This window comes from Lytechinus variegatus, chromosome 7 (genome assembly GCF_018143015.1).
Source record: "Lytechinus variegatus isolate NC3 chromosome 7, Lvar_3.0, whole genome shotgun sequence".
In the NCBI taxonomy this organism is placed as follows: Eukaryota; Metazoa; Echinodermata; class Echinoidea; order Temnopleuroida; family Toxopneustidae; genus Lytechinus; species Lytechinus variegatus.
Genome location: NC_054746.1, coordinates 38021123 through 38047251, shown reverse-complemented (window position 1 = coordinate 38047251; position 26129 = coordinate 38021123). Strand labels below are relative to the sequence as shown.

The following is a 26129-nucleotide window of genomic DNA, read 5'->3' as shown; positions in this document are numbered from 1 at the left end:
ACTTGATTAACCTTATGTCCAAGTTTCATGAACTAGGTCCATATATTTTCTAAGTTATGATGACATTTCAAAAACTTAACCACAGGTTAAGATTTCGATGTTGATTCCTCCAACATGGTCTAAGTTCATTGACCCTAAATGACCTTTGACCTTGGTCATGTGACATGAAACTCTAATAGGATGTTCAGTAATACTTGATTAACCTTATGGCCAAGTTTCATGAACTAGGTCCATATACTTTCTAAGTTATGATGTCATTTCAAAAACTTAACCTCAGGTTAAGATTTGATGTTGACGCCGCCGCCGCCGTCGCCGCCGCCGTCGGAAAAGCGGCGCCTATAGTCTCACTTTGCTTCGCAGGTGAGACAAAAACAATGAACTGTACATGCTAAGTTCAATTTTTATTTAGGTTGATTACAAAATTCTGTTTTGGATTGAATGTGTCCAGATCTATCATCATCTGAATATTCTGTCATATTTTCGAAAGCTCCATAACAGCATACATACAGTATATTAAGGCCTATCTCATTTTTCTGCAATGATTGTAACAGCTGTAAACAAATATTTTAAAACATTATCTTTATCTGTATAATGTCAATTTTTTGACATAAAACTGATAAGACATACAGATTTATGTACTAATATCAAAAGCAAAAGGCAATTGAATTCAAAATTCAAATTTGACCCATCATTCATCTCATACTGGGGCAATTACACCCTGAATAATGTATATCTTTGGCAATAAATGCATAAACACAAAATTGAACAAACATGTTCAAACTTATATCGTTGCTTGCCCGCACAAAGGCCGCTATCTGCAAATTTTGTCAAAATTTTTGAAAAAAACTTTTTCTCTGTATCAAGTAGGAAATAAAAAAATGCTACAATTTGATGTCACTTTTTTCCAGATACATCTTTGTTTTTGAATTATTCTTAAAGGCCGTTATCTCCCTTTGATACAAAATTTCCCTGCACAAAGGCCGCTATTTGTATTATGGCATTTGTGCGGTCACAAAATTATGCAGTCAAATGCACAAAAGCCGCATTCATGGTAAGGAAATCACTGGCAAAGGAGTCAATTGGCTGTCTAACTCATAATCTGCCAGAAAAGGGTGCAGAAAAGGTTTGGACAAACTTCACAGAGGATTTCCAGGAGATTCGTGTCCATGGCAATCAAAGATGCCAAAGGGATGCGCTGCAGACCATGTATGAGCATCCTATTGGAATTGCTCCTGAGAAGAAACATGATCTACTTGATTTGTGGAAGGCGGATATCATCCCAAACCAGTTAAAGGGATTCTATCAAAGCCTCCCAGTTGAATCGAGTGAAGGACAAGTTAGCAATGAAGTAGTGGCTATTAAAGAATAAAGTTTAGAATCTGGCATGTCCATTGCACTTCCTGTTTTCATGCTGGCTTATAAATAAGAACTGTGTCCATCCATTATTAGTTTTGTAGTCAAGGCATGAACTCTAATCTAAGGCCAACAGTAAGGCATCAACCTTCAAGGCCACGGCATTATGATGTCCAAGAAATGCAGCACAACAGATACATGTACATAAAACATAGCATTTAGTATTCAAAACGATGTTTATCGTATTCTGAAGTACAAAAAAGAGTATCATGTTTATGTGCTATTTATGTGTTAATATGCTAACAACAATATAGTGTGAAATAGGGTACTGAAGTGATGGGCAGTTTGCATATTTTCATCTGTGAAAATAAAACATGGTCTACGGCGTAATGTAATAAGACATTGCAATGAAGGGGCGTTCTAAGCGAAAACAACCTGCCCTTTAATAATCAAACGATATATAGTAGGCAAGTGCATAGGAGGTGTATTTGTTGACAACGGATGGAGTGATCAAGCATAAATATTTGCCATTGTACCAGAGAATATTAGTATTTTGAACCAAGAATAAAAAAGTGCACATAATAGCATGGCAGTGAAGGGGCTCTTTTATGCAGGGAGTGAGAAAATATGGCTATTTATCAGAAGTGAAATTATGGAGCATTTACGCTAGAATACCCTAATTGAATTTTTCAATATGTTAAAAAATTACTTTCTTTGGAAAGAACCTTATTGAAAAATGTGAATTTTATATCAAACAGAAAACAGTGAGTAGCAAAAACAAGACTTACTTTTCAGGAATAAAAAGGAAGCTTTTGTTTGAGGTTAAAAGGGCCACTAATATGCCAAAATGAGCTTATATTTATTTCATTTTGTTCAACAAGGTAACCCCATCAATGGACTAAGCACTGTTTTTCTTGGGGGCCCTGCATACATGTAACAAATACATATATATAACAAGTATAAACAATGAAAAGGTATAAAACAAGGGGAGTGCTTTAAACCTCTATATATCTAAATCTTTAAATAGTGGTGAGCTATAGAATGTTGATGTTTCAGATCACAGAGAGGACCAGCTCTATAGATGCAGCTTGTGCTCCTGAGCATTGACACCTTTTTCAGAAAAATCAGTCAAAAATTGAGGGGGTGCCGCCCAAAAAACAATTTGTGGCAAAAAGGTTGTTGACCCCAACCCATTTTCGTCAAAATTGTATATTTCAGCTTCTTCATAAGCTATTTCAATGATTTTTGTGTCAATTTCTATGTCATTTTGGACAATATCTAAGAACTAACTTTTCCCTGCAGCACGCGATAGCAGCCTTTGTGCGGGCATGCGACGATACATGCATACTTTCATACACAGGGAATTCTTGTAAAAAAGTCTCAGATAAGCCTGGCATAGCAAATCTTAATATATGCAGACAAAGTACTACAGTTCAATGATAACAGATTAATGAATATCTATTGCTATCGAGCTAGAGTTTTCCAGCTTTTTTCTTTGCGAACTCACTTCTTTCCTTACCAGCGACAGGCACTTCTCTCTCATCCCAAAGTGTGATACCATCACAGGCACATATCTTTTTTGTATTCTCAAATAATCCTGCTGATCTAGCTATCACACCACAGGAGATTCTATGGAAAGACAAGGAGATGGATTAAAACAGATAACATGATGTTTAGAGTACAATGAAGAGAATATAAAGCAACAAAGGTGAAAGAGGAAATGATATTCAGGAAAGAAATTATATGGAAGGTTCTGAGACAGAAAAAAAGCATTTATAAAGAAAGGAAAGGAGGAAGAAAGGAAGAACGAGAAGAATGGATGAGAGGTGAGATTTTGCAGGGAGATATAACAGGATCAACAATGATAACAAACTGAAGTTAACAATAATTACAACATCAAATGATAATTTTCCAACCTTCACTTTAGTAACCAGCTATCTTTAACATTTATCTATCAAGATCACATTTCCTGTTCATGATAAGTTTGGTTTCTCATTAGATCATACACATGTCAATCAATACCACAAGCTGACAAAGACCACTTCGCTGTCTTCCTTTGGAAATACATTATAGGTTTCACTGTACATTAATAGATTCATTGTTCGCATTAGCACTTTGAAACATCTATATAAAGTGCCCTACAAATGCTGTTACTATTATCACTATTATCATTATTATTACATTAAGTGAAATCTCTATCATCAGTAAGTAAAATTATCATGTGAATCATGATCTTCCCACAATCCTACAAATTATTCAAAGTTGGTGTCAATGAATGTTTTTGGTTGATTACATTTCTATTCTTAAATATTAGTACTGAAAGTTATTTGTATGACAAACATATTGGTAAAAGACTGTAAGATGCTATCATTTTGAGGGAGTGGTGGATAACCCTTTACACAAGCCTTTTCTATAAAGAACGTACCCAATACCAAGTTTAGCTCCAATATCTGTGGGGACATCAGACTTTTCTCCAACAACCATAGATCGGCCAATAACATCCCAAACCTGAAAAATATTAATACATGAATAAGGACACAATTGAGAATCAGATAAAGGGATATTAATAAAAATTAATATGATATGAAAAAAAAAGATAATCAAGAAATCTACATTAAAACCTTTAACATTAACACATATCTCCTTGCCCAAATGCTATGTTTTGAATTTGAATTATTCGGTGAATCTACAACAATGAAGTCAGGCACGTACTACATAATACGCTGCGATCCAATATTCAAAGAAATTTTAAAAGCATTTGATGTAAACATTTCAACCTATGAAGTTGATCAGACTTCATAATAATGGTATGAATACTGCTATAGAAATTCTGGACCATATCGAGCATCCCTGTAGGGATAAAATGAAATTCATTTCCAATTTGTAATGATGTCATCATCAGCTTTGACTAAAAGCTGATTTTGACTTGATTCTAACCACAAAGCTTCCAGCACTGCAGAATTCCTATTTTAGTATTCCTTGCATGACTTCAAATAAAATAATTTTAATTCTTGGAAATTTCACATTTAATACAAATTGTAATTTGTTTTATTGTGTGAGATTCCCTTAAGACCAATTTGAAAGGGCAAAATGAAGGTATTTGAGAAGTTGTTGTTTCTGGTCACTTTTTCTTATGATTTCAAGTTTGGAAACCATTCATGCTATAAAATTCTTCTCACTTCAAATAATGGATTGTGTTAAAAGTAGAAAGCAGCATTCCCATGCTTGTTAAATTGATGAAATAACTGGGGAAAACTATTTCACATTTCTTCTGGTAGAATAATCTAAATTTCTAACATTGACATTAGTAAGTCCATGTACTAAGCATCATATTCCTTTGATTATATCTCATTGACTTCTACACTACAATTAGTCAAACTGTTAGACTACATCCATTGTACTTGTATACAGGGACTGAAAGATTTCATTACACCAATATCCTTTTAGGCATTGCTGCCCTCTTTGGTCAAATATGGTAAAATTGTCATAGTGAGAATTCAATAAGCTATAATCAACAGTGGGCATGCTACACACTAAGATTAAATCAAAGCTTTCATTAAATTGTGTGAGTCATCATGGAAGTGGAATAAAACAGAAATCTTCCTGATGACCAATAAAAATATTGATATGTTTCCCAACATGCTCAAATGGATTACAGTTCAGGACAATTTACAAGGGCCACATTCACTTATTAATTGCCACTGATTTGCTATTATCCAAGCCATAATATCACTAACAGATTCTAGAGATACCAACATTATATTTTTGTTTAAACATCATAATTAAAAATGAAATTTTCCATTCTGAATGTCCTTTGTGTTTTTACACAGGCTAAAATGTCCTTAACCCCGTACTATAGGTGGGGCTAAATTGCCATTTAGCCCCACCTATAGTACGGGGTTAAGCTTAGCCCACTTTCTTTTTACACAGCATTTTTGCAAAGTGGGCTAACCCCACCTATAGTAAGGGATTATTTGGCCCTGCAAAAAAGCAGGGTTATCCCAGCAATTGCGGTGCTAAGAGCGATAGTACGGGGTTAAGATCGCTAGTGTAAAACGAAAGTGGGCTAAGCTTAACCCCGTACTATAGGTGGGGCTAAATAGCAATTTCGCCTCACCTATAGTACGGGGTTAAGGAAATTTTAGCGTGTGTAAAAAGTGTACGAATGAAGTACTTGTACTACGAATGATCGACAAAAACCACTAGTCCGGGGTTAGCGAGTTTCGTGTGTAAAAAGCAAGCATTCCTTATCCCGGGTTAGCAATAACAATTTGGCATGTGTGAAAAGGAAAAAAAATAGTACGGGGTTAAGGATAGTACGGGGTTAGCGATAGTCCGGGGCTAAGAAAACCCTGTGTAAAAAGGGTATTTGTGTGTTCATTGTTCAATACTTATATCATTTAATCTTCAATTCCCCTTTTTTGTACCTTGAGTTGATCATTTTCCATTCTGAATGTCCTTTGTGTGTTCATTGTTCAATACTTATATCATTTAATCTTCAATTCCCCTTTTTTGTACCTTGAGTTGATCATTTTCCATTCTGAATATGGATCTGCCATTGTCTTCTGCAACAATCTCACCAAGATATCCTGTTGCCTAAAACAAGAATAAAATACAGAAAATAATGAAAATATTGCCAATTTGCATCCCACACACTGTGGTCGTAGTGAACCTATTCAAGTCTTGATAGAATAATACTCTGGAAAATAAGGACAGATATGATTTCATGGCAAACTTGTTCATTTCTTTATCAATGTGAGGTCTGCCTCTCAAACTATGCAAGCTCCGCAAAATGCAGATAGACAATTATAATGTAAGATTAATAAGAGAAGTACTTCATATATATCTTTGCTAAACCTTAAAGCCTCTTTGCTCAAGAATACAGTGTATAGATATACAATTTGTAATTAACACATCATATAACTATTCTCACCTTTTGTTCTGCAGCCTTCTCTCCATGAAGTATACCTCTTGCATCAAATATGTTGCCACAACTGAAACAAAAATACATAAATGAAGGGCTCAGAATGCATGAGAACTTTAAATCAAATCAGGTAAGATTGACTAATTTTACTAAAAATACTAAAAATATATGACACAGTTACACAGTGATAGAAGGATAAGGTTTTTTTTTGTTTGAGGGTCATCTCATTGATCTGGAGGTAAGTAAATAATGATTCTATTTGCACAAGAAAGTTAACACTTAAATGCATTTATAATTGCTTGAACATCTTAAATATATGTACATCTTTAGGGTAATATCTTCTTTACTGATCTATCTTTATTTATTAATCTAAATAAGGCATTCATGAATTTCATGCTGATCATTATTTCATCAACCAAGAAAGTGTTCACTCACAAGACCTATTCTCTCTCCCGAGCTTCCATTATCTATCACAATTACAAAATTTTGGTATTTCCAACAAAGCAGTTATTTCAAGGTAGCTCAAAAATGATTACTTTCCTTTCTCATATACCTGTTACTTGCTTTTCAATTCCGACTTAACCTTTTTTCATTATGATTCATCTTCAACTCTTCTTCATTCCACCCTCCAAAAGGTCCTTTAAAGGTCTAACCACATGTTGTAGGCCTCCTCTCTGTAATCTGTATAACAATGTAAACTTGTAAAGATCTGAAATGAATATGAATTGTAGAGTGTAATCATTTCATTTTTGTTGCTTACCTTGCACATCCCTCAGAAATGTCTCCATATTGATGGATGCGGAGAGGATGTTTGCCTGGTGATAGACCATCAATAGTCCCATCAATGATACAAGTCTCCTGAGCTACCTGGAGTAATCTAACCACTCCTCGGACAGACTCTCCTGTCTCTAGCAAAGCTACAGCTGCTCCAAGGGGTTTACCTGAAGGAAGAGGTGTAGAGGTGTTGTGGCTCAGTGGATAAGTCTCCTGACTTTGAACCACAGGGGCTGGGGTTCAAATCCCACCGCAGCACTCGCATCTTTTGGCAAGGCATTTACCTGCATTTGCCGCTCTCCATCCAGGTGTAGTAAATGGGTACCCGGTAGGAAGAAATTCCTTGAATGATCAAGCGCCAGATCAGAGTAGCCGTGCTAAAGCTGAGGTAATAGTATGCAGTGCTTAAAAAAATTTTGTTAAGCGCTATATGTTTGTTTGATATTATTATGATTATAATGAAATTTACCGGGTATCTTTTATAGACAGGGGTACCTTGAAACCAGGCTATAGTGATTTCATGCCACTCTATAACAGCACCCCCCCCAAAAAAAATAATACACACAAATTGGTCTCAGACACCAGCCAATTCACACACTTAATGCATTTTTATAATTGAGATGCATCGTGCCTGGCTGTGAATGATTTCTTTCAAATTATTATCCTATTTTAATAGCCAGAATGCGAGAAGACATTTAATGAGATTAAGCTGGGCAAGCTATAATGTTCATCTGACAAGCAATATCAATGAAAATCACATCTTCAAACACATTTAGTGAAACAGCACAGAAGAATTATGCTGCTTAGCAAATTTTCAATGACTGATATCAGAATCATCAAAATTGACCGGCTTGACCAAAATACATTGTGCATTAAGTTTTTGAACAAGATATTGTTTTCTAAAGCAGTGGACTGAAAACCCATCACTTGCGGGAAAAAAATTCTTGTCTTAAACGATCTTCCCTTATAATGATAAAAATTCTTTAAATCAAGCAGTAAAACTTGAATCAAGGCACTGTTACACTTAAGTTGTCAGCACTGATAAATTGTTGTTCTCTGACCATTGCTTCAAAGCCAATCGAAACCAAGGATTTTACTGGCATTTAGTCAGAGCTGACAACTTTCATAATGGGTATACAATTTCATGAATAATCAATCTGCTCTTTAACTTACCCGTGACATTCGACCCTTGACCCTTCAAGACAGCTCTACGTCCTGTTGACTCCAAGAGTTCAGTCACTCTACTGGAAGGAAGCAGAGTAGTAACAATCACCTGCTCCTTAGAGAGATTGATATCGACCCCCTGGATACCTGTTACAAAGAATTTTTCAATTAAAGTTAAAGCAATTCACCAAAGGACACAGTTAAAAAAAATGTGTTCTCTCTTTAGTCTTTGACAATAAAAAACAGTCCAGTTGCACTACTGGCAAACTTTTCTTAAAAATTAGTTCCAAATGAAAGAGGCAATAAGTGTTCATGAATCAATTAAAAGCATTCATGATAAATGTATACAGCAAAATACTCTCTTCTTCAGACTAATTAATCAAGAATGGAACATGCAATCCTCCCTAAGTACCTTTAAGTACATGAGAGCCTGGGAGGACAAGCCCAATTCCTCTGGACCTATAATTTGACCAAAACTTTAATAAGAAGATTAAGAAATAACTATCCTTATTTTGTGTGTGAGAAATACAAGTACGTGTAATTTTCATCAAAATCAGTTTAAAATCTCATTTTCGTCAAAATCACATTATAAGATGTGATAGTCGTGCCCCTTTGGAATTGACAAAAGAAATAGTCCCCTTATCTGTACTCTTTGGGTTTTTTCTATGACAGAGACATCATGGTTGATATTTTACCCCTTTTCACTACAAGTATTTGAATTAGAATAAGGAATACCTATCTTGGTACTAGGGATGTCATGTATGTGTTTATTTGTTGCTTGATTAAAATTCTGAAATAAAAGATATATACAGTATGCAGACAAGACATCACACTGACCTATATTTATCAGATTAAACAAAAGTAGGTCTAAACATACCTTCTATCCCTTCAAGAGATTTTTTTACAGCTTCCACACAACTATTGCATGTCATCTGCACAGCAAACTCCATCTGCATTCAGAAAATAATATATCGTTTTGCAGAGCTAATATTCATTTAAAATCAACAATCAGCTTTAAGTTTAACCACGATAACAAGAGAACTGTTAGACTGATAAATAGGTCTATTTCTGTCAGGGATATGCTCCACTGAGACTTTGTCTGGCTCCACGGTATCCCCTCCATCAATTGACTGATCATGGCCATTGGACTTGCAATGGTGGAGGTTCAACCAACGTTTAACTATACAGCTTCTATGGAGAAAGGGGATGCTTTTGCATCCTCCTTGATAGACCAAAAGCTTCAGTCTCTGTATTTTGGTTGTTCCGCTGAACTGCGTTGGCTCCACTCACCATACATAGACTGAAGTGGTTGGGGGTCCGTGGCTACAGACAACGTATAGTGAACTAGCGTTTTATACTAATATAGATCGAATGGGGATTAGGCCCACTCACACATTGTACGAGGTTAGTATGTACTAACCTCGTACAATAGACCGTGTTTGACCCTGGATTTCGAAGTAGTCGGCAAACATCGCTTCATTGCTGAAGTAATATTTGCCGACGCTCCTTCTCGCTACGCACCGGGGCTCTTGCCGGTAAGTAGCAAGAGTTTGTTGAATGTAAAAGAATAATAAAATAATAATCCGATAAAAAAAGCACATTTTGCTTACCTCGGCCTCGAAAGTGACTTCGCTTGTCTCTTCCACGGAAATACAAGGAAGCCCGTTGGTGGCGCTAATAATTTCACAACCTTGATTCAGCTCCTCGGGAATTTTATAACTGTATCTAAATTCTTTGAATGCGCAATCCTCATGATTAATTTACTAATTATGGGCACCAATTAATGAAATGCCTTCAAAAAACATAATTAATGATTATTATTGGTGATGATAACACTCCTTTGCATTAATTTAAAAAGATGACTGATAAAAAAAAAATGAAAATAATATACGTGCCTGGAAAGAAACCAGCAGTACAAGCTTTGACGAACGTCAATAATACGTATACGGTATACCAAAGTCTATACAATGAAAAGATTGGACACTTCACGGACTTTGCGTAATGCCTTGCGTCGATATGCGTGTAAAATAGTGTAGGTGCCTATTCTTTCCCTTGTCGTGTCTTTGATATGAATATAAATCGCGCGCCCTCTTCAGGAGAAAATTGATATCAACGCTGACTGATTTCTATCTCCGTAAAATCTTCACTAAAGATCAAGAAAATATACATATTTTTAGAAAGAAACTTCAAGGAGAAGTCACGGAAGGATCTAAATGATTCGGTGTCATAGCAGGATGTGGAATATGTATTTAAACATAATCTTTTATGTGGGCAAAAGCCCACTGTATTTTCGAAGTGTAGTGGTGTGTCGCGTGCGTATGACTGATAATCCTTCACTCGCGAGACGATATGAACCCATGGGTGGATTAGGCCTACAGACTACAGTAATTGTTGAATAAATCCCCAGAAACGACGGTTATTCTTGTCTTCCTCCTTGATTGCTCCTAAATTTTGCTTTTCGACGAGATAAAAGGGAAGAAATGATAAATATAAATTTAAATTAAACCATCCTCCCGAAAAAATTTGATGACTAACAGGCACAGCCAGGCCACCACAGCAATTTATAAGCACACATTCAGCACAATCTTTGGGAATTCCTACCCAGCCGTCACGGGGAGAGCGACATCAGAAAGGCGCTCTCCCGTTGGCACGGAGTCCGTCTCGTTTTTATCTAGCATTTACACGTGCAGTTACACACCAAATTCACAAACCAGGATATATCATAAAATGAAATAATGACAAAATTCACATAAATAACATTTACCTGGGAAGGTGTGGCCATTCTTGTGAAATTGTGTGAGTTAATTCACCCCAATTCACCTGATCATTCAAACTTTACACAGCAACAGAATGGTCTAGTTTATTAGACAAATTAATAAAGAACAAAAAATGAAAACAGGCTGTGGGTTGCAAGCATATTAGTATACATCTCTATGGTCGCACGTCGGATTTTATGTTCTTTTTGTGATTCATCAGGACCTATTTTTTTTTCTTTCATTTCTTTTTTTTTCCATTGTTTTCACGCTTGTATAATTTTTTGACAAGTTTGACAATTGGAAGTTGGGTATCAGTTTGCTCTTATGATTGTTAAACGGCATGTTCACTCCAACAAAAAGGGAGAAACCGGTTTTTAAAAAAAGTTCTTTTGGACCACACAATTCTTAAAAAAAAAATGTGTAAGGACTGATAAGCAACATGTGAACATTAAAATTAGCATGTATGAAATTTAGATAAGCCATAGTTATCATTGTTTACAGACTCGGGTATTACCAATAGATTGTGCCTTAATTGGGTTACATGTATAAAATAAATATGCAATGTCTTGATGAGAGCTGAATATTGGTTGACTGTGAGCTAAGTCATACCAGGGGAAAAGGTTGGACTCCATTTAATTACTGCATACACATGTATGTGTCTAAAATAGTTTTTGTCAGGGAGAAGGATTTCATCCGCGGCTGTATGCTGCTGGGAAAGTGGAGGACAGAAACTTTCTAAATTTCCATTTTTAAATGGCATTTTTTACCAAGACCCATTTAAAGTAAGCACCAAAAGAACTCTAAATTCCAATTTAAACTTGCAGCAATGTTCTAGTTATCAACTACCTCGCTTACTTCTTCCCCCCCCAAAAAAAAACTTGCATATTGCAACAATTCCATCTACTAATTTTGCCAGGCAAGGCCCACATTGCTAAAGGGGAAAATGCCTTAAAATCAGTGTCTTTGTTTTTCAGGGACAAGTTCAGATTCGCTCTGCATTGTATTTCTTTTATGAAAAAATAATAATAGATAAAACCAAAGAAAGAAAGATATTGTAGAATCTGTAATTATACAGGTACATCAGCAAGTGCCTACACCCATCCCTAACCCTATGGAATACCTCAACCATCATATCTAGGGTTGTGGCTGGCACTGAATTGAGTGTCAAATTAACAATGACAATCAAATCCTGTTCATTCATGGAATGGATACTTCTTTACGACACAAGCATGAGATTTTTGTTTTGTTTAAGTAGTTCCATTTTCATAGCAAGCAGCAAATGGGGACAAAATATTTACAAGAACATAGGATTGCATGCTGGTGCTGGAGTTACAGTGCACTAAAAGGATAAGTTGTAAAAGAGCCACTGTACAATTCTGCCAGGTATAAAAGTGTAATTGGCAAATGGAAAGTGGGGAAGAAATGTCCAAGCTCCAAAAATATTTCCCCTATTGGTACACCTTCCCAATCACAACTGTATCTCAATTTCAGTTATGACAGTTAAGAATGTTGTAGGTGGTTTATGCATGGAAGTTAAAAATATTTTTAATTATTTAGATGTAGGGTTTTAGAGGCACAGATATTTTTTGACGTCTTGCAAGGTTCAGTGTTTCAAAGAGACAAAATATTAAAACTGATTTTTAACGTGCATGCCTATGAAAAGCATCCAATATTGAAAATATTACCGAAATGAAGATTTTGCCCTGCCCACAAGATTATAATTGGTTAATTAATGATTGTGTGCATGAAGCTATTGTTACATCACAATGAAATTGCCTTGCATAGTTGCCAGGTGTGGTAAAGGAGAGTCAATTTATTGAATTCAAATGCACTTGCACTATCACTAGCGCACCTTTATTACCGATTTCTTGTTTAAAAAGACAATACTCGGTTGCCATGCTCATGATTTACAGGATTGCCATTAATGATGGTTACTAATCACAATTTTTTTTGCTTCATTACTTTTAGCTTTGTGAGGGTATCTAAATAATAATATTGGATGACCAATTTTCATGGGATGTGTAGAAATATTGTTAGGATTAGGTTCCTCGCTGAAGAACAATATCGGATTCGTCTCGGACTCGTCCAATATTGTTCTCCAGCTCGTACAATATTTCTTTGCATCCCACTCAAGGTCATCCAATATTCCCTAAATATTCCACCCTTAATAGATTTATGCACCTGATCTCACTCAAAAAAACATCACCTATCCATCAAAATAAATCTACTCAACTCCTGACAAGAGTACACAATTGAGATTGTATTTTTACAAAATAGCACTCACAAATTTAATTGCTCAAGTCTTTTCTGCAATAACATGATGAATGTAATGACATATATCTGCTAAGTACAAATCAATAACACCTAAAGTAATATTGTGCATTGTTTCTTGAAATATATTGCTTCATAAAATATACTCTTGGGTGATAATTTTTTTTATAACTATCGTTATAATAACGACAATGAATTTGTCTAAAGAAAAAATAAGCAATTGCATTTTAAGAACCTCATTCCAGTGGTCCATTGATTTAAAAAAATAATACATATTATAAAAAATTTAAGAAAAAATGTGTGATAACAATTCATTAAAATTAATATGGATGAAAGGAAAAATAAATAGGAAACAGAAGCAGTAACTCAATTTACGAGGAATTTTATAATTACTGTTAGCCAAACAATATATTACATTACTGATTGACTAAACATATCATATTTCCATTATTTAAAAAGCACTGTGCTACAAAGCTACATGCAAAGAATAAATGATATTTCAAAATAACGAAACTTGAACAACAACTTTGATGTTACACACAAAGATAAAGGTCACATCAAAACACAAAAAGTGCAATATTTACAATCTGATATAATGGACTAGGTGAATGTATTTCATGACAAATACAAATTATCTCAGAAGCCAATTAATTTTGGCAAAGATGAAGGCTGAGGAGAATTGTCAGGCAATTTTCTTCACTAATAATTTTATCAATAATTATTCATTCTTTTGTCCAGTAATAATGACTTGGTAATTTACAGGATATTTCAGATATTTTGAACTATGCTATCAGCACATATAATAAAAAATCATAGCACTTGATTATACAAATAAAATATAATCAAAACTTAGGGTTAGCAATGGTTAATTTAATAAATGTAATTGGCAATTCTTGAACAGTGGTGATTTAAATTTAAAGAAAAAAAATCAATGATGATACTTAATTGGCAAAATTACAGAATTGTGGAACGCAAAGAAGATGAAATTTACATGTCATAATCAGTGATCTCAACATTTTTAGACCAGTCCTGGCAAGAACTTACAATTTTCTCTCTAAAACTAAAATGCATTTAAAACAGCATGTAAATCACATAGTAAAACATCATAACATAAGAACTAGATAAATACTTCTCAGCATACCAAGCATTTATGTTTTGAGTATGACCAATAACCTTGTGACATCCCCCATCTGACCAATCAATGTTTCAGATGCATACAAAATTAGCAGTTGCTTTTGCTTGGAATTCGCTTGATTCCATATCCATAAAAATGAGCAAGCAAATGCTTTTGCTAGTAAGCACAAGCAATTGATAACTGCCTGCTAGCATTTGCTTGACAATCAAACTATTGCTAAAAAGCATATGCATTAAGCAAACCTTTTGCTTGTGCATTTAAGAATTTGCTTAGGTTTTTTTTCAAGCACCATCAGAGCTTGGGATAGCTAATCTCATCTAGGTAAAATCATTATTATGCATTGTACACATATTTTACCAATTTTATCAGCTTGAATATAAGAGCTTGGAAAATTGTCCACAAATGTTGATTAAACAGAGCAAGATAAACCCATTTGTGTTACATCAATATATGTTCATAAAACATAAGGCAAACTGGCAGTTTACATTTCACTTTAAAACATATAAAGATGCATAGATTCAAAGACTTCAAAAAAGTCTTGTAAAAAATGTATACCTTGGTGTAATATATATATTTTGTATAATATGATTAATAAAAATATAAATGATTATAACATACAAGCACTTAAGTAATTACGATATTATCACATTCTAATGTCTCTGAAATAATAATCCTTTCCATTTCCATCTCAAATGAATAAAGGGATTTATGTCTTCTAACTAAATTATCAATTAACCTCTTTCTATGCTAATGAAATTGTTTACGCATAGTTTGTCTATAGGATAAATTTCTCTCTAGTGGTTCCCGACATTCATTTAAACCAATTACATCTCAAGTCTGAGAGTAGTGCCATTCTTTAATGAATTTCTCCTTGAAACACGATTGATACTGGATTTCTTTTCACATGAAATCATTTTTTTGAGAAATCTTAGGTCTCAAGTACAAAATATATTTGAACTTTGGACACATAACTCTGACGAGGCATATGCGCTCTAAGAAGGTGAGCAAGATTTCCATAAAAAGTTCAGGAACAACACAGGATCACCCCCCCCCCCAGAAATGTATGCAAAAATGGATTCAAAGTATTGCAGTTCATTCTCTAACATCGATAACTTTGAGCTGATCCTCAAACATGGTTTGAAAGCTTTTGAATTCTCAGCTTTGCAACACCATTGCTCTATTTCTTAGCCAGTTTATCATGGTTCTTCACAATGACTGCTACAATGGAAGGATCTGCCAAGGTGGACACGTCTCCAAGTTCATCACTCTTATCAGCTGAAACCTTCCTTAGGATACGCCGCATGATCTTACCAGAGCGTGTCTTTGGCAATCCTGGAGTGATCTATTATAAAGAAAACAGAATACAAGAATCAAAGCTTAACCTCTATAGAGATTGTACTTGAAAATTATAAGACATCTTAAAGAAGATAGAATTAAATTAGTTGTTCTTGTTTACTTGTTTAGCAAGATCTAGACCCTGTTACATAAAATGTACAATTATGGGAACCTTTTCTCCAACAGTCAATCAAATTAAGATATCCATGGAAGATACCATCAAAGGTCAGTCTAGTACAAAAGCCTCCAGCAAAATATAGACTAAATTATAGTCAATCCCATACAAGATTAAGATAAATAAATTCATAAAAAATTAGAATATATCAACTCCTGAGATAATTTTGGCATAAATGATAATAATAAAAATAATAACAAAACAACAATAATATCAATGAAATTAACAAAAATTATTATGATGACAAAAATAACAAGTGGAATGCCTCTGGCTGTCTCACCTGCATCACGCGTTTCAATATAGCAGCAGTGCTGACTTTGAAAACTACTCTAACTCGCACAAGATGTTCAGTGATACATGGTTACTCTTATGTCCACTTTTTATGAACTAGACCAATAAACTTACAGAGATATGATGGTTATTCAATAAAAAACCCCAACATGGCCAAAGTTCATTGACCTTACATGACCTTTGATCTTGATCATGTGACCTGAAACTCGCACAGGATGTTCAGTGATACTCGATTACTCTTATGTACAAGTTTCATGAATCAGATCCATAAACTTTTAAAGTTATGATGGTAATTCAACAGATACACCCAATTTGGCCAAAGTTCATTGACCACTGACCTTGGTCATGTGACCTGAAATGCGCACAGGATGTTCAGTGATACTTGATTACTCTAATGTCCAAGTTTAACGAACTAGACCAAACTTTCAAAGTTATGATGGTAATTAAACAGATACCCCCGATTCGGCCAAAGTTCATTGACCCGAAATGACCTTTGACCTTAATCATGAGACCTGAAACTTGCACAAAATGTTCAGTGATGCTTGATTACTATCATGTCCAAGTTTCATGAATCAGATCCATAAACTTTCAAAGTTATGATGGGAATTCAACAGATACCCCAATTCGGCCAAAGTTCATTGACCCTAAATGACCTTTGACCTTGGTCATGTGACGTGAAACTCATGCAGGATGTTCAGTGATACTTGATTAACCTTATCTTCAAGTTTCATGAACTAGGTCCATATATTTTCTAAGTTATGATGACATTTCAAAAACTTAACCTCAGGTTAAGATTTTGATCTTGATTCCCCCAACATGGTCTAAGTTCATTGACCCTAAATGATCTTTGACCTTGGTCATGTGACATGAAACTCTACTAGGATGTTCAGTAATACTTCATTAACCTTATGGCCAAGTTTCATGAACTAGGTCCATATACTTTCTAAGTTATGATGTCATTTCAAAAACTTAACCACAGGTTAAGATTTGATGTTGATGCCGCCGCCGTCGGAAAAGCAGCGCCTATAGTCTCACTCTGCTATGCAGGTGAGACAAAAACAAACCACAGCACCTCTAATAATGATAGGTTCTCACCTGGATAATATCAGGAACTGCATAAGCAGCAATCTTCTGCCTGACTGTAGCCTTTAATTCTTTGATGATATCCTCTTCACTGGTTGTTACATCATCCTTTAGAATCACATATGCATATACACCTAAGCAGAGTAAAGTGCAAAAAGAGTATAATGAAAGTAAGAAAAGTTTTAGAATATTAGCACCATTTTACCTCCGAGATATGATTACATCCTTACATTTAATAATTTTGAGACACATTACAAAATTAGCCAGATATCATATATATATGATTTAATGTAGGAATGATAAAAACCCGAAGTGGCTTTAACCTTTTCACATGAAAACATTGCCATCACAGAAAACAACAAAGAAAAATACATGAGCAGTTTAATGTTCAAGTATTATGTACGAATGAAGCATTGCTCTGATATGAAAAAAAACCCCACACAACTAAGGTGAACTATCATCAGCCATTAGGCTATTACCGGAGATTAGAATATAATTAAATACTCTCTCAAGAAGTCATCAAACACTTGATTATTGATATTGTAGTTCATACCTTCCCCTTTAATATCATGTGGGTAACCTACGACAGCTGTCTCTGCTACTGCAGGATGTTCATCCTAAGAAATAGTGAAAAGTTGGATATAACTAAATGTCATTTATCATCAAAAAAAAAACTGAGCTCCTCAGTCTTTATGAATGTGAAATCAATATTATGTTTGTCCTTGAAGAATTAAGTAGTAAGACAATATGATACAGATATTTTTATTTATTTACACATTTCAATTTGAATGAGGTCATTAAGAAGTCAAAGAATTAAATTGATAAAAGTGTAATTACTGTTTTGGGAGGCAGTTGAAACTACAGTGCGTATTAAAAACAAGTTTATACTTAGAACAAATCTTGTAAAATTATTCATTTGTAATATCCTGACGATTTTTTCCACATTTTAACATTGGTACAGATCCATTTAAGCAAATGACGAAATAACTGTCGAAAAATATTTTCGATTGAGTGAGCAGGACTTACTTTTGAAAAGTTAGTGAAAAATGATTTGCGCATAACTTTGAAATAATTATGCGAATAAAAGTAGACCTTAATTATGAAGAGCAAGTGGAATTTAGCTAGTAAAATTAATTTGAAGATATCTTTTTTATGAAGAGCACGTGGAATTTAGCTAGTAAAATTAATTTGAAGATATCTTTTACCTTTTTAAAACTTGTTTCCTTGCCCAAAACACTTCGAAGAGTGCATTGTGCCCCACCCCTCCCCCACACACCGAGGCCATCGTGATGATATTTGCTTTACACTGAGCTGTGATTTACATAAAATTACTTAGATGAGACCCAAACCTAAGATTATATGTGAAAAATAAACCAAATTTTGTATATTTTTTAATTCTCAGGGCTTTTTCAAAGTGTAAACTTTTTTTGATACGTACTTTATAGTGCAAGAAGATTTAGAACTTTATGTGTTCACTATTTGCAACAATGTCTCCAATTACAATCATAGTAATCTATTTATTGCCTGTTTGGGATTCTTTTCCTGGTTCAGAGGTTGATTGCAACTTCATGCGCTAGACTATATTTTGCCATCCTGGAACACTTGCAGTTATATATGCACATAGATATTTGGACCTCTTGTGATAAAATCTTGTAAAAGAGGAGGATCTCACCATAGCATCCTCAACCTCTGCTGTTCCTAAGCGATGACCCGTGACATTAATGACATCATCCATTCTACCAGTGATGTGGTAATAACCCTTATCATCTCGAATTGCACCATCACCAGAGAAATAAACTCCTGAAGGAAAGGAAGAAGAATCAAGCTAGCAATAGACCAATCAACTAAAGAGTCTGAGGGGGATCTATAAATTAATTTACCTGTAAATGATGAATGACATACAAATGGAATCGGGTCAGAATAATACATTGTTTTCTTCAGCTTTGTTCAGAAAACATCTGAACATCTCTACTTTTCATGATTCTTAAGAGCACATTATGATTTAATAGGAATACACACTCTTTTGATGATTTGGTTTGAATCTTGTTCAGGAACTTACCAGGGTACGGACTTAGATATGTCTCTAGATAACGAGTGTGATTGCCATAGATTGTTCTAGCTATCCCAGGCCATGGTCTACGAATGCAAAGGGCTCCAGGTTCATTGTTCACTGTGATTTCCTGACACTGTAGAATGGACATGAATAATAATTTATCAATTGATTGTAATTTGGAATGAAAAGCCCTTGAAGGGGCATCACACAATTCACTTTCAGATAATGTAGCTTTTAAAGCGAAAGTAATGACCATTGATAGTTGCTTGCTCTGTCACTTCAAAAATTTCACATCACCTTCTCCAATTGCCTATTGTTTTGTAAATACTGAATGGGAGGATTAGAAGGGGAAAGACAATGAGAGAAATTGTTACTGTATGATGTAGTGCTTAGGATATGTTATGGAACCTTCAAATTTTATAGAAATTAAGATAATTTATTCTTAGGAAGTTCAAAGATTATGAAAACAAGAATTGAACAGCATATTTTGAAATACATACATCATCATTTGAAGAAGAGTACAGTTCAAACAAAAGGAGTAATAGGTTCATGAGGGTGTAATTATCAAGTTATTCATCCATCTATTCATTCAGTCAAGTCATCCATTTAGTCATCCACTCATTCATTTATACGATAGTTCAGTAAATAAATCATTCATTCTGTCAATGACATGATGAAGTCTATTGGTAGAAAATATCTTACCAAAGAAAGCATACACAAAACTCTTATTAATTTACCTTTTCATCAAGTAGAACTGGTTCAATTCCAAAGAAGGGGCGCATAGGACCACCTGTTATTTCAGCATTGGGTGCCGATGGGCGCGGAGTGATGCATATACCACCGGTCTCTGGAAAAAAAGGAAAATTTATTAAAAGGGTATTCGTTTGTTTGGAATACTTATGAATGTCTAAATTTGATCTTACAAATCTTTGGAGCACTAAATACTAAATATAATCTGATGAAGCATGTCTTCCATAGTTAAAAGAAAGAGTGCAAGTTTAATCTCAAAAGATTAACAAAAGACATGACATAACTTGGGATGTTTCATATACACTTGATACAATTGCTTATAACTTTTTATGCATGGATTACAGGCTATAGTCTATGGGCTTACATTCATGCTTATTCATATGACTGATAGCATCTCATATGTTACAGATACTATGTAAAAGTTTATGATATCACACAACATTTGCAACATGAATCCCATCTTCATTTTCCATCAGGGAAAGACATACATATACTCTTGTAATACCGTATACAGTACATTTCTCATACAATACAAAGAAGAAATCAGTTGAAATCAACATTTGCATTGCTTCAAACACTCTGGCATTAGTGATTAGACATGTTACTTTATCTTACCTGTCTGCCACCATGTATCAGCTAATGAGCAACGTCCTTCTCCTACAACATTGTTATACCAGTCCCATGCTTCATGGTTAAGTGGTTCACCAACTGATTGGAACAAAACAAAAAAAGAAAAACATTTAAATTAAATAATTTCATCATCTTGATTTGCCAAAACTTCGCTGAATTCTGGATGTTATTTGATAAGTCACCACTCAACACTGTAATAAAATCACCTAATTTCATAAAATGGTTATGGTATCTGAATGCTTTCACACTATTACCCATGCAGGGGGCCGTTTCATAAAGCTCTTCGTAAGTTAAGAGTGACTTTAAGAATGAGTGGTGATCTTCTTTTCTTGTGGTAAATGATATATTTACCATTAAATGTTCATTGGTGATTATTTAGTGCTTAAGAAAGGTTCACCAATCGTTCTTAAAGCCCCCTCACACCTGACCGAATGTAGGCGGACAAAGAGTGACGACTGGGAAAATGAATGAAATGCACGCGAATTCAACAAAAATTTCCATCAAATCATGCGATCAGTAACTATTGGCAAATGTGACATGCAAAGGATATTGATTTTTCGGTTCACTTCTTTGAGAAAATTGCTGCCGAAGGCGAGCGAAGGGTTGATATAACTAAGCCTGAGTCATATCGATTATTTTGAAAACCGGTGTTCGACAGCTCTAATTCGATCGAACATCGATGCATCGAATATTGAAGGCGGGGAAAATTTAGTCTTTTGTTTTTGCGTCGATGCGATGCGCTTTGCATATGCACTACGCACTGACGGTATGCGCTGGCGTTGGCCGGGTGAGCGTTGCACAAGCAGATGACAGAGCAAAGTTCGTTTGTATTTTCCATGATCACAAAACACACAAAAAAGGCCGGGGACCAAAGCAGAATTCTTCCCAAAATATCTTCAACGATATTTGCAGATGACAACATATAAGTTTAAAATGAAACAATAATAAAGACATGAATCACGCAGAGTCGATCCGAATGATTTTCGGTCAACTAGCATTCGCAGTCCATTCACTAGCCCCGTCCGCAGCTCCGTACACTCACCCTCCCGAAACGACAGGCGTGCTTGACGTCAGCGCCAGCAAACAATTGCAATCAACGGAGAGCGCTGTAACTTGCCTGAGATTGTGTAGTTGGATCCAAAATGAGCTCCAAATAAATTTATGGGAATAAATACGTAATTTTCTCTGGATGGTCATTTGAATTGCTATTCAATGCTGATATAACGATTGTGAGGAAAGATTGTGGAATATGAGTTATGACGATGTTCGAGAATTAATCCTGATAATGACAATCCAGTTTTTTAGACGCAATTGAGCATGCGATCAAAATAAATACGAATGTTTCGAATCGAGCCCTAAATTCATCTAAATTATTACGATTTAACAAGATTTTATGGTCATACTAAGAATATTGACGATGTCAGCAAAGTATGTTATGTTCATATGGAAGAAATAATACTGGGATTATTTCTATTGTTCCATCTCTGGACGTCTCCAAGCTCCGAGAAAATAAGCACAATGCGCATGCGTGTTTGATGACGTATGACATATTTTCCCATTCATGAAATCAGAGCCCAAAGTTGGGCACAAACTAGCTTCAAATTGATGGGAAAAAATATCAAACGCAATTTTCTCTGTTTTGTCATGTAAAATGATATTATATGGTGATATTACGAACTTGAACAGAGTTTTTGCATGTAGACAATGTTCAAGAATCAATCCTGACGTGATGATTATTTTTTTTAGACAAGTGCACTAGCTCGACTCAAGAAGTCAAGTCGATCGTCATGAGATGTCCGCCATTGAAAATTGAAACGAAATACAAACGTTTCACATCAAGCTCTAAATTCATATTAATGATTATCATATGCAAATTATTGTTAAATATTACGATTAAATAATGTTCTATGGTCATGATTTTAATATTGTTCATGAAAGCAAGATTTATTTTACGTTGATCGCGTCAATTTCCGGCCATTTTCTGGTTTGATTAAAGAACAGTACTGCGCATGCACGATCGATGGCCATGACTTCCATTCATGAATTCATCGTGCATAAATTATCTCGGCACGAGCAGACGAGTAAGACTCGAACTATGATCGAAATAAACTTCAAATTAATGGTGAATAGCATCATAATTACTCATTCGGTTTCATTTTGGGGGCAATAGAAATCAAGTAAGTAGTAGTAAAGTTGGACATTACTGATATTTTGATGATTGATTGTGTAAACCAAACGAATCGGCCGGCCGACGTATTTTTTTTTTTTTTTTCGATGCACCGATTTTGCAAAATCTGCACCGGTGTTCGATGACATCGATCGAACACCGATTTTAAAATCGATTCGACTCAGGGTTAGATATAACCCAATGAGACAAAGGAACAGTGAGCAATGGTTTGATATGGTGTGAGATTAGAAACGAAGATGAGGGAATAGATCAGGCAATCTTGTTCGTTGTGTCATCGTGTTGCTTCATTACGAGTTCATTCGAGATCGGTCCACTTTGGCAAAAGCGCGAAGAGGGACTACGCATGACAAAAACACACGAATGATAAACGAATGCTTACAGCAGACTAAATAAGAAATACAAATTCAAACAGATGACCAACGATTTTTCAATTCGTCGGGAAATTTTTGAACATGTTCAAAATTTCCACACGAATTTATAAAATCGCAGCTATTAGTTCATAAGATGTACGAACCTAAACACGAAGGGTAAATATGATTTACTACATGTATCAGTTACCATTGAAAATGAAAAAAAAAAAATGCCTTTTGTCAGCCTTCGCAAGGCATATTTCATGCAATTCGGTTAGGTGTGAGGGGGCCTTTAAAGTTGCTCTTAACTTATGAACAGCTTTATGAAACACCCGTTTGGTCCTAGTAGGTTCATGAAAGATAAGCCCAACTTACCACATCCTAATGTTCTTAATGTTGATCTATCATACTTGGTCACATAAGAGTCTCCTGATTTAAGTAGTAACCTCACAGCTGTAGGGGCTACATAAATCTGGTTGACCTTTAACCTTTCGACCATCTCCCAGTACCTTCCTGTGAGATAAGTGAATAAGAAATAAATTTTTACTTTGAATGTGTTAAACAATGCAGCACTGAGTATTCTAAGATTGGATTTTAAAAATATCAATCAACTCACGTTTAGAATATTGGGCAACTTTTATTTGACATACACAGGATGCCCTTACAATGTACTTTTATCTATAAATGTTCAAATATGTTGATAATGCATTATCTATTACCTTCTTCAAAACTAAACTAAAAACTTACCTATTTCAAGAGAGTATCAATAAATAAGTCATTTTTGTTATATAATTTATATAGATAGTAGGCTTCCCTTTTCTAGTCATTTATCTTTTTTGTTTCATGTTTTATATCAAAAGTTTTCCCTATATTACAACATTCTTTTAAAAATCCAAACACATGACCTAAAAGAATGATTCTTCTTCTTTACAAAGATACCAAATACATGAAATTTGGCCAATATTTACAGCAGCAATGGCCGAATAAAAAGAGGTGTTTTGGTTCGCACCAAGCTCATTAATAATGCAAAAACCCTTTAGTCATGAATATCACTTGGATAAAAGAAGCCACTTTTTCAGGGCTTGCCGACTGACTGAAATTGGCAAAAATGGGATTGAACTGGTGACACTGCCTTAAAAAATTTCACCAATGTATTTCTTTTTCCAAAGTAATTATTCAAACAATATATTCTGTTTTAATGATAATGTATACGGACAACAGAGATATGACCAAATATTTACAAAATTTGATAATGATTTCAGCATGACATGTTTTACATCTTGTGAGCATTTTTCCTTTTAAATTTGAAGTTGAAGGATAGTGTACCTGGATCAGGATAGGTTGGAATACTTTCAAACAAGACAGTAGTGGCACCATTACTGAGAGGACCATATACTACATAGCTGTGTCCGGTGATCCACCCTACATCAGCAACACATGCATAGATGTCACCAGGCTGGTAGTCAAATACAAACTAAACAGTGTATGAAAAGGAAAAAGGAAATGAATTAAGTTTATTGAAAAAAAAAATGAGAAAGAGAGAGGGGGGGGGGGGTGGCACATAGAGAGAAATAGAAAATGAAAGACAGTAAAGAGAAAGAATGCTGTGAGAGAGCCACAAAGATTGAAAAATTATAGACTGAAAAGGTAGATACAGAAAGAAGGTTGACATTCACAAATCTTCAAGTAAAAAATATAATGAAATGAGGAATTTTTCAATAAAAATGTATCAATTAAGAATCAGATGAGAGGAATTATTTTGTTCCTAATGATTTTTTTTTAAGTCATGTAGAATTACTAAATTCCAGTCAGCCCTAAAAGATTAAATGAATTGTAGAATGATCAAATGCAATAAATTCTTATTGAACAACTTTTTATACGTAGTTCAGACTGAAAATAAGGGCTTGCACCATTATGCAGAATTTCATGAGTCAAATGTCTCATAATCTTACAAATATTAAAGAGAGGTAATTAGTCTCTTGTTTTTACTGTTTACAATTGACACAAGATATAAAGCTGTAAAATTCAGGTTTTTAAGTTTAACATTGAGAGCTTCAATTTCTTTCTCTCTAAAGACAAAAAATAAATTGAAATAAACATTCTCATCCCTTTTTAAACACAAAGACATAAACTTCAACATAAAATTATGATATGTTAATTCACAAAAAGGATTTGTTGCAGAAGATACATTGTAATACACTGATAATGCATTCTCCCACCCTCCCATGATAATACACTAGAATGATTAGATTCTACAGTAAATGGAGTATGGAATTTGATATTATCCTCTAAAAGTACATATTTGGCTAACCGGTATGGAAGACTGCACATATTGAATGGCACACCCATAACACAAAATTAGCAATCAATCACAGGTCACTGTATGAAACTTTGATATCAGAACAAAATCAGGCCTTCAGCAATTCTATTTATGGTACTAGTATATACATGTACAATGTATTTACAAGTATATATCTGTTTTGTCTACAAAAAAAAGTGCTAAGAGAAGAGGAAACAATACACTTTGACCTCAGATACTAGGTGTCAAGGCTCGACATTAGCGGTGGCCCGGTGGCCCGGGGCCACCAAAAATTCATCTCGGGCAACCATTATTGAAAAAATGTTAAGTTTTGGTGGCCCGAATCGGGCAACCAATAATTTTCAAAGTAGCCCAATTTTTCTCCCGATTTTGCATACATTTATCAACTTTCTACAGTTCAATTTGCAAGTCAATTCGTCATGCGCCTTTTTTGTCAATCTACACACAAATACACACACAAAGATTGCACAGTCATGACAGTATGTAGGCCTACCGCTAGCATACAGTAACTATTATTCAGCCGGCTGTCTGGCTGAGCTTTGCATGCGTGAAACCACTGCAGCTGGCTGTGCGCTAG

At 34.8% G+C, this 26129-nt stretch overlaps 2 protein-coding genes across 3 annotated transcripts in view; both read right to left on the bottom strand.

Annotated features, from left to right (window-relative positions):
* Positions 1–373: 373 nt before the first annotated feature.
* On the bottom strand, positions 374–11089 carry LOC121419211 (copper chaperone for superoxide dismutase-like). The gene is made up of 8 exons (XM_041613568.1): positions 10980–11089; positions 9093–9165; positions 8225–8362; positions 7038–7218; positions 6287–6347; positions 5872–5949; positions 3779–3861; positions 374–2982 (listed from the first exon to the last, which is right to left on the bottom strand). The coding sequence occupies exons 1-8, from the start codon at positions 10995–10997 to the stop codon at positions 2826–2828; spliced, it is 789 nt and encodes a 262-aa protein (XP_041469502.1). The 5' UTR covers positions 10998–11089; the 3' UTR covers positions 374–2825.
* A 2156-nt stretch (positions 11090–13245) lies between these two features.
* The window catches only part of LOC121419208 (acetyl-coenzyme A synthetase 2-like, mitochondrial), a 32417-nt gene continuing 19533 nt past the window's right edge, over positions 13246–26129 (bottom strand). Inside the window, exons 7-15 of one of the 2 annotated variants that reach the window (XM_041613565.1) lie at positions 24559–24706; positions 23608–23745; positions 20680–20772; positions 20052–20161; positions 19321–19447; positions 18934–19061; positions 17815–17878; positions 17274–17395; positions 13246–15719 (exon numbers count right to left, since the gene is read on the bottom strand). In XM_041613565.1, coding sequence (XP_041469499.1) covers positions 15555–15719; positions 17274–17395; positions 17815–17878; positions 18934–19061; positions 19321–19447; positions 20052–20161; positions 20680–20772; positions 23608–23745; positions 24559–24706 — 1095 coding nt within the window. In that variant the 3' untranslated portion in view covers positions 13246–15554. Of the gene's footprint in view, positions 15720–17273; positions 17396–17814; positions 17879–18933; positions 19062–19320; positions 19448–20051; positions 20162–20679; positions 20773–23607; positions 23746–24558; positions 24707–26129 lie in introns of those variants that run through there. The other variant, XM_041613566.1, reaches the window with a different exon arrangement.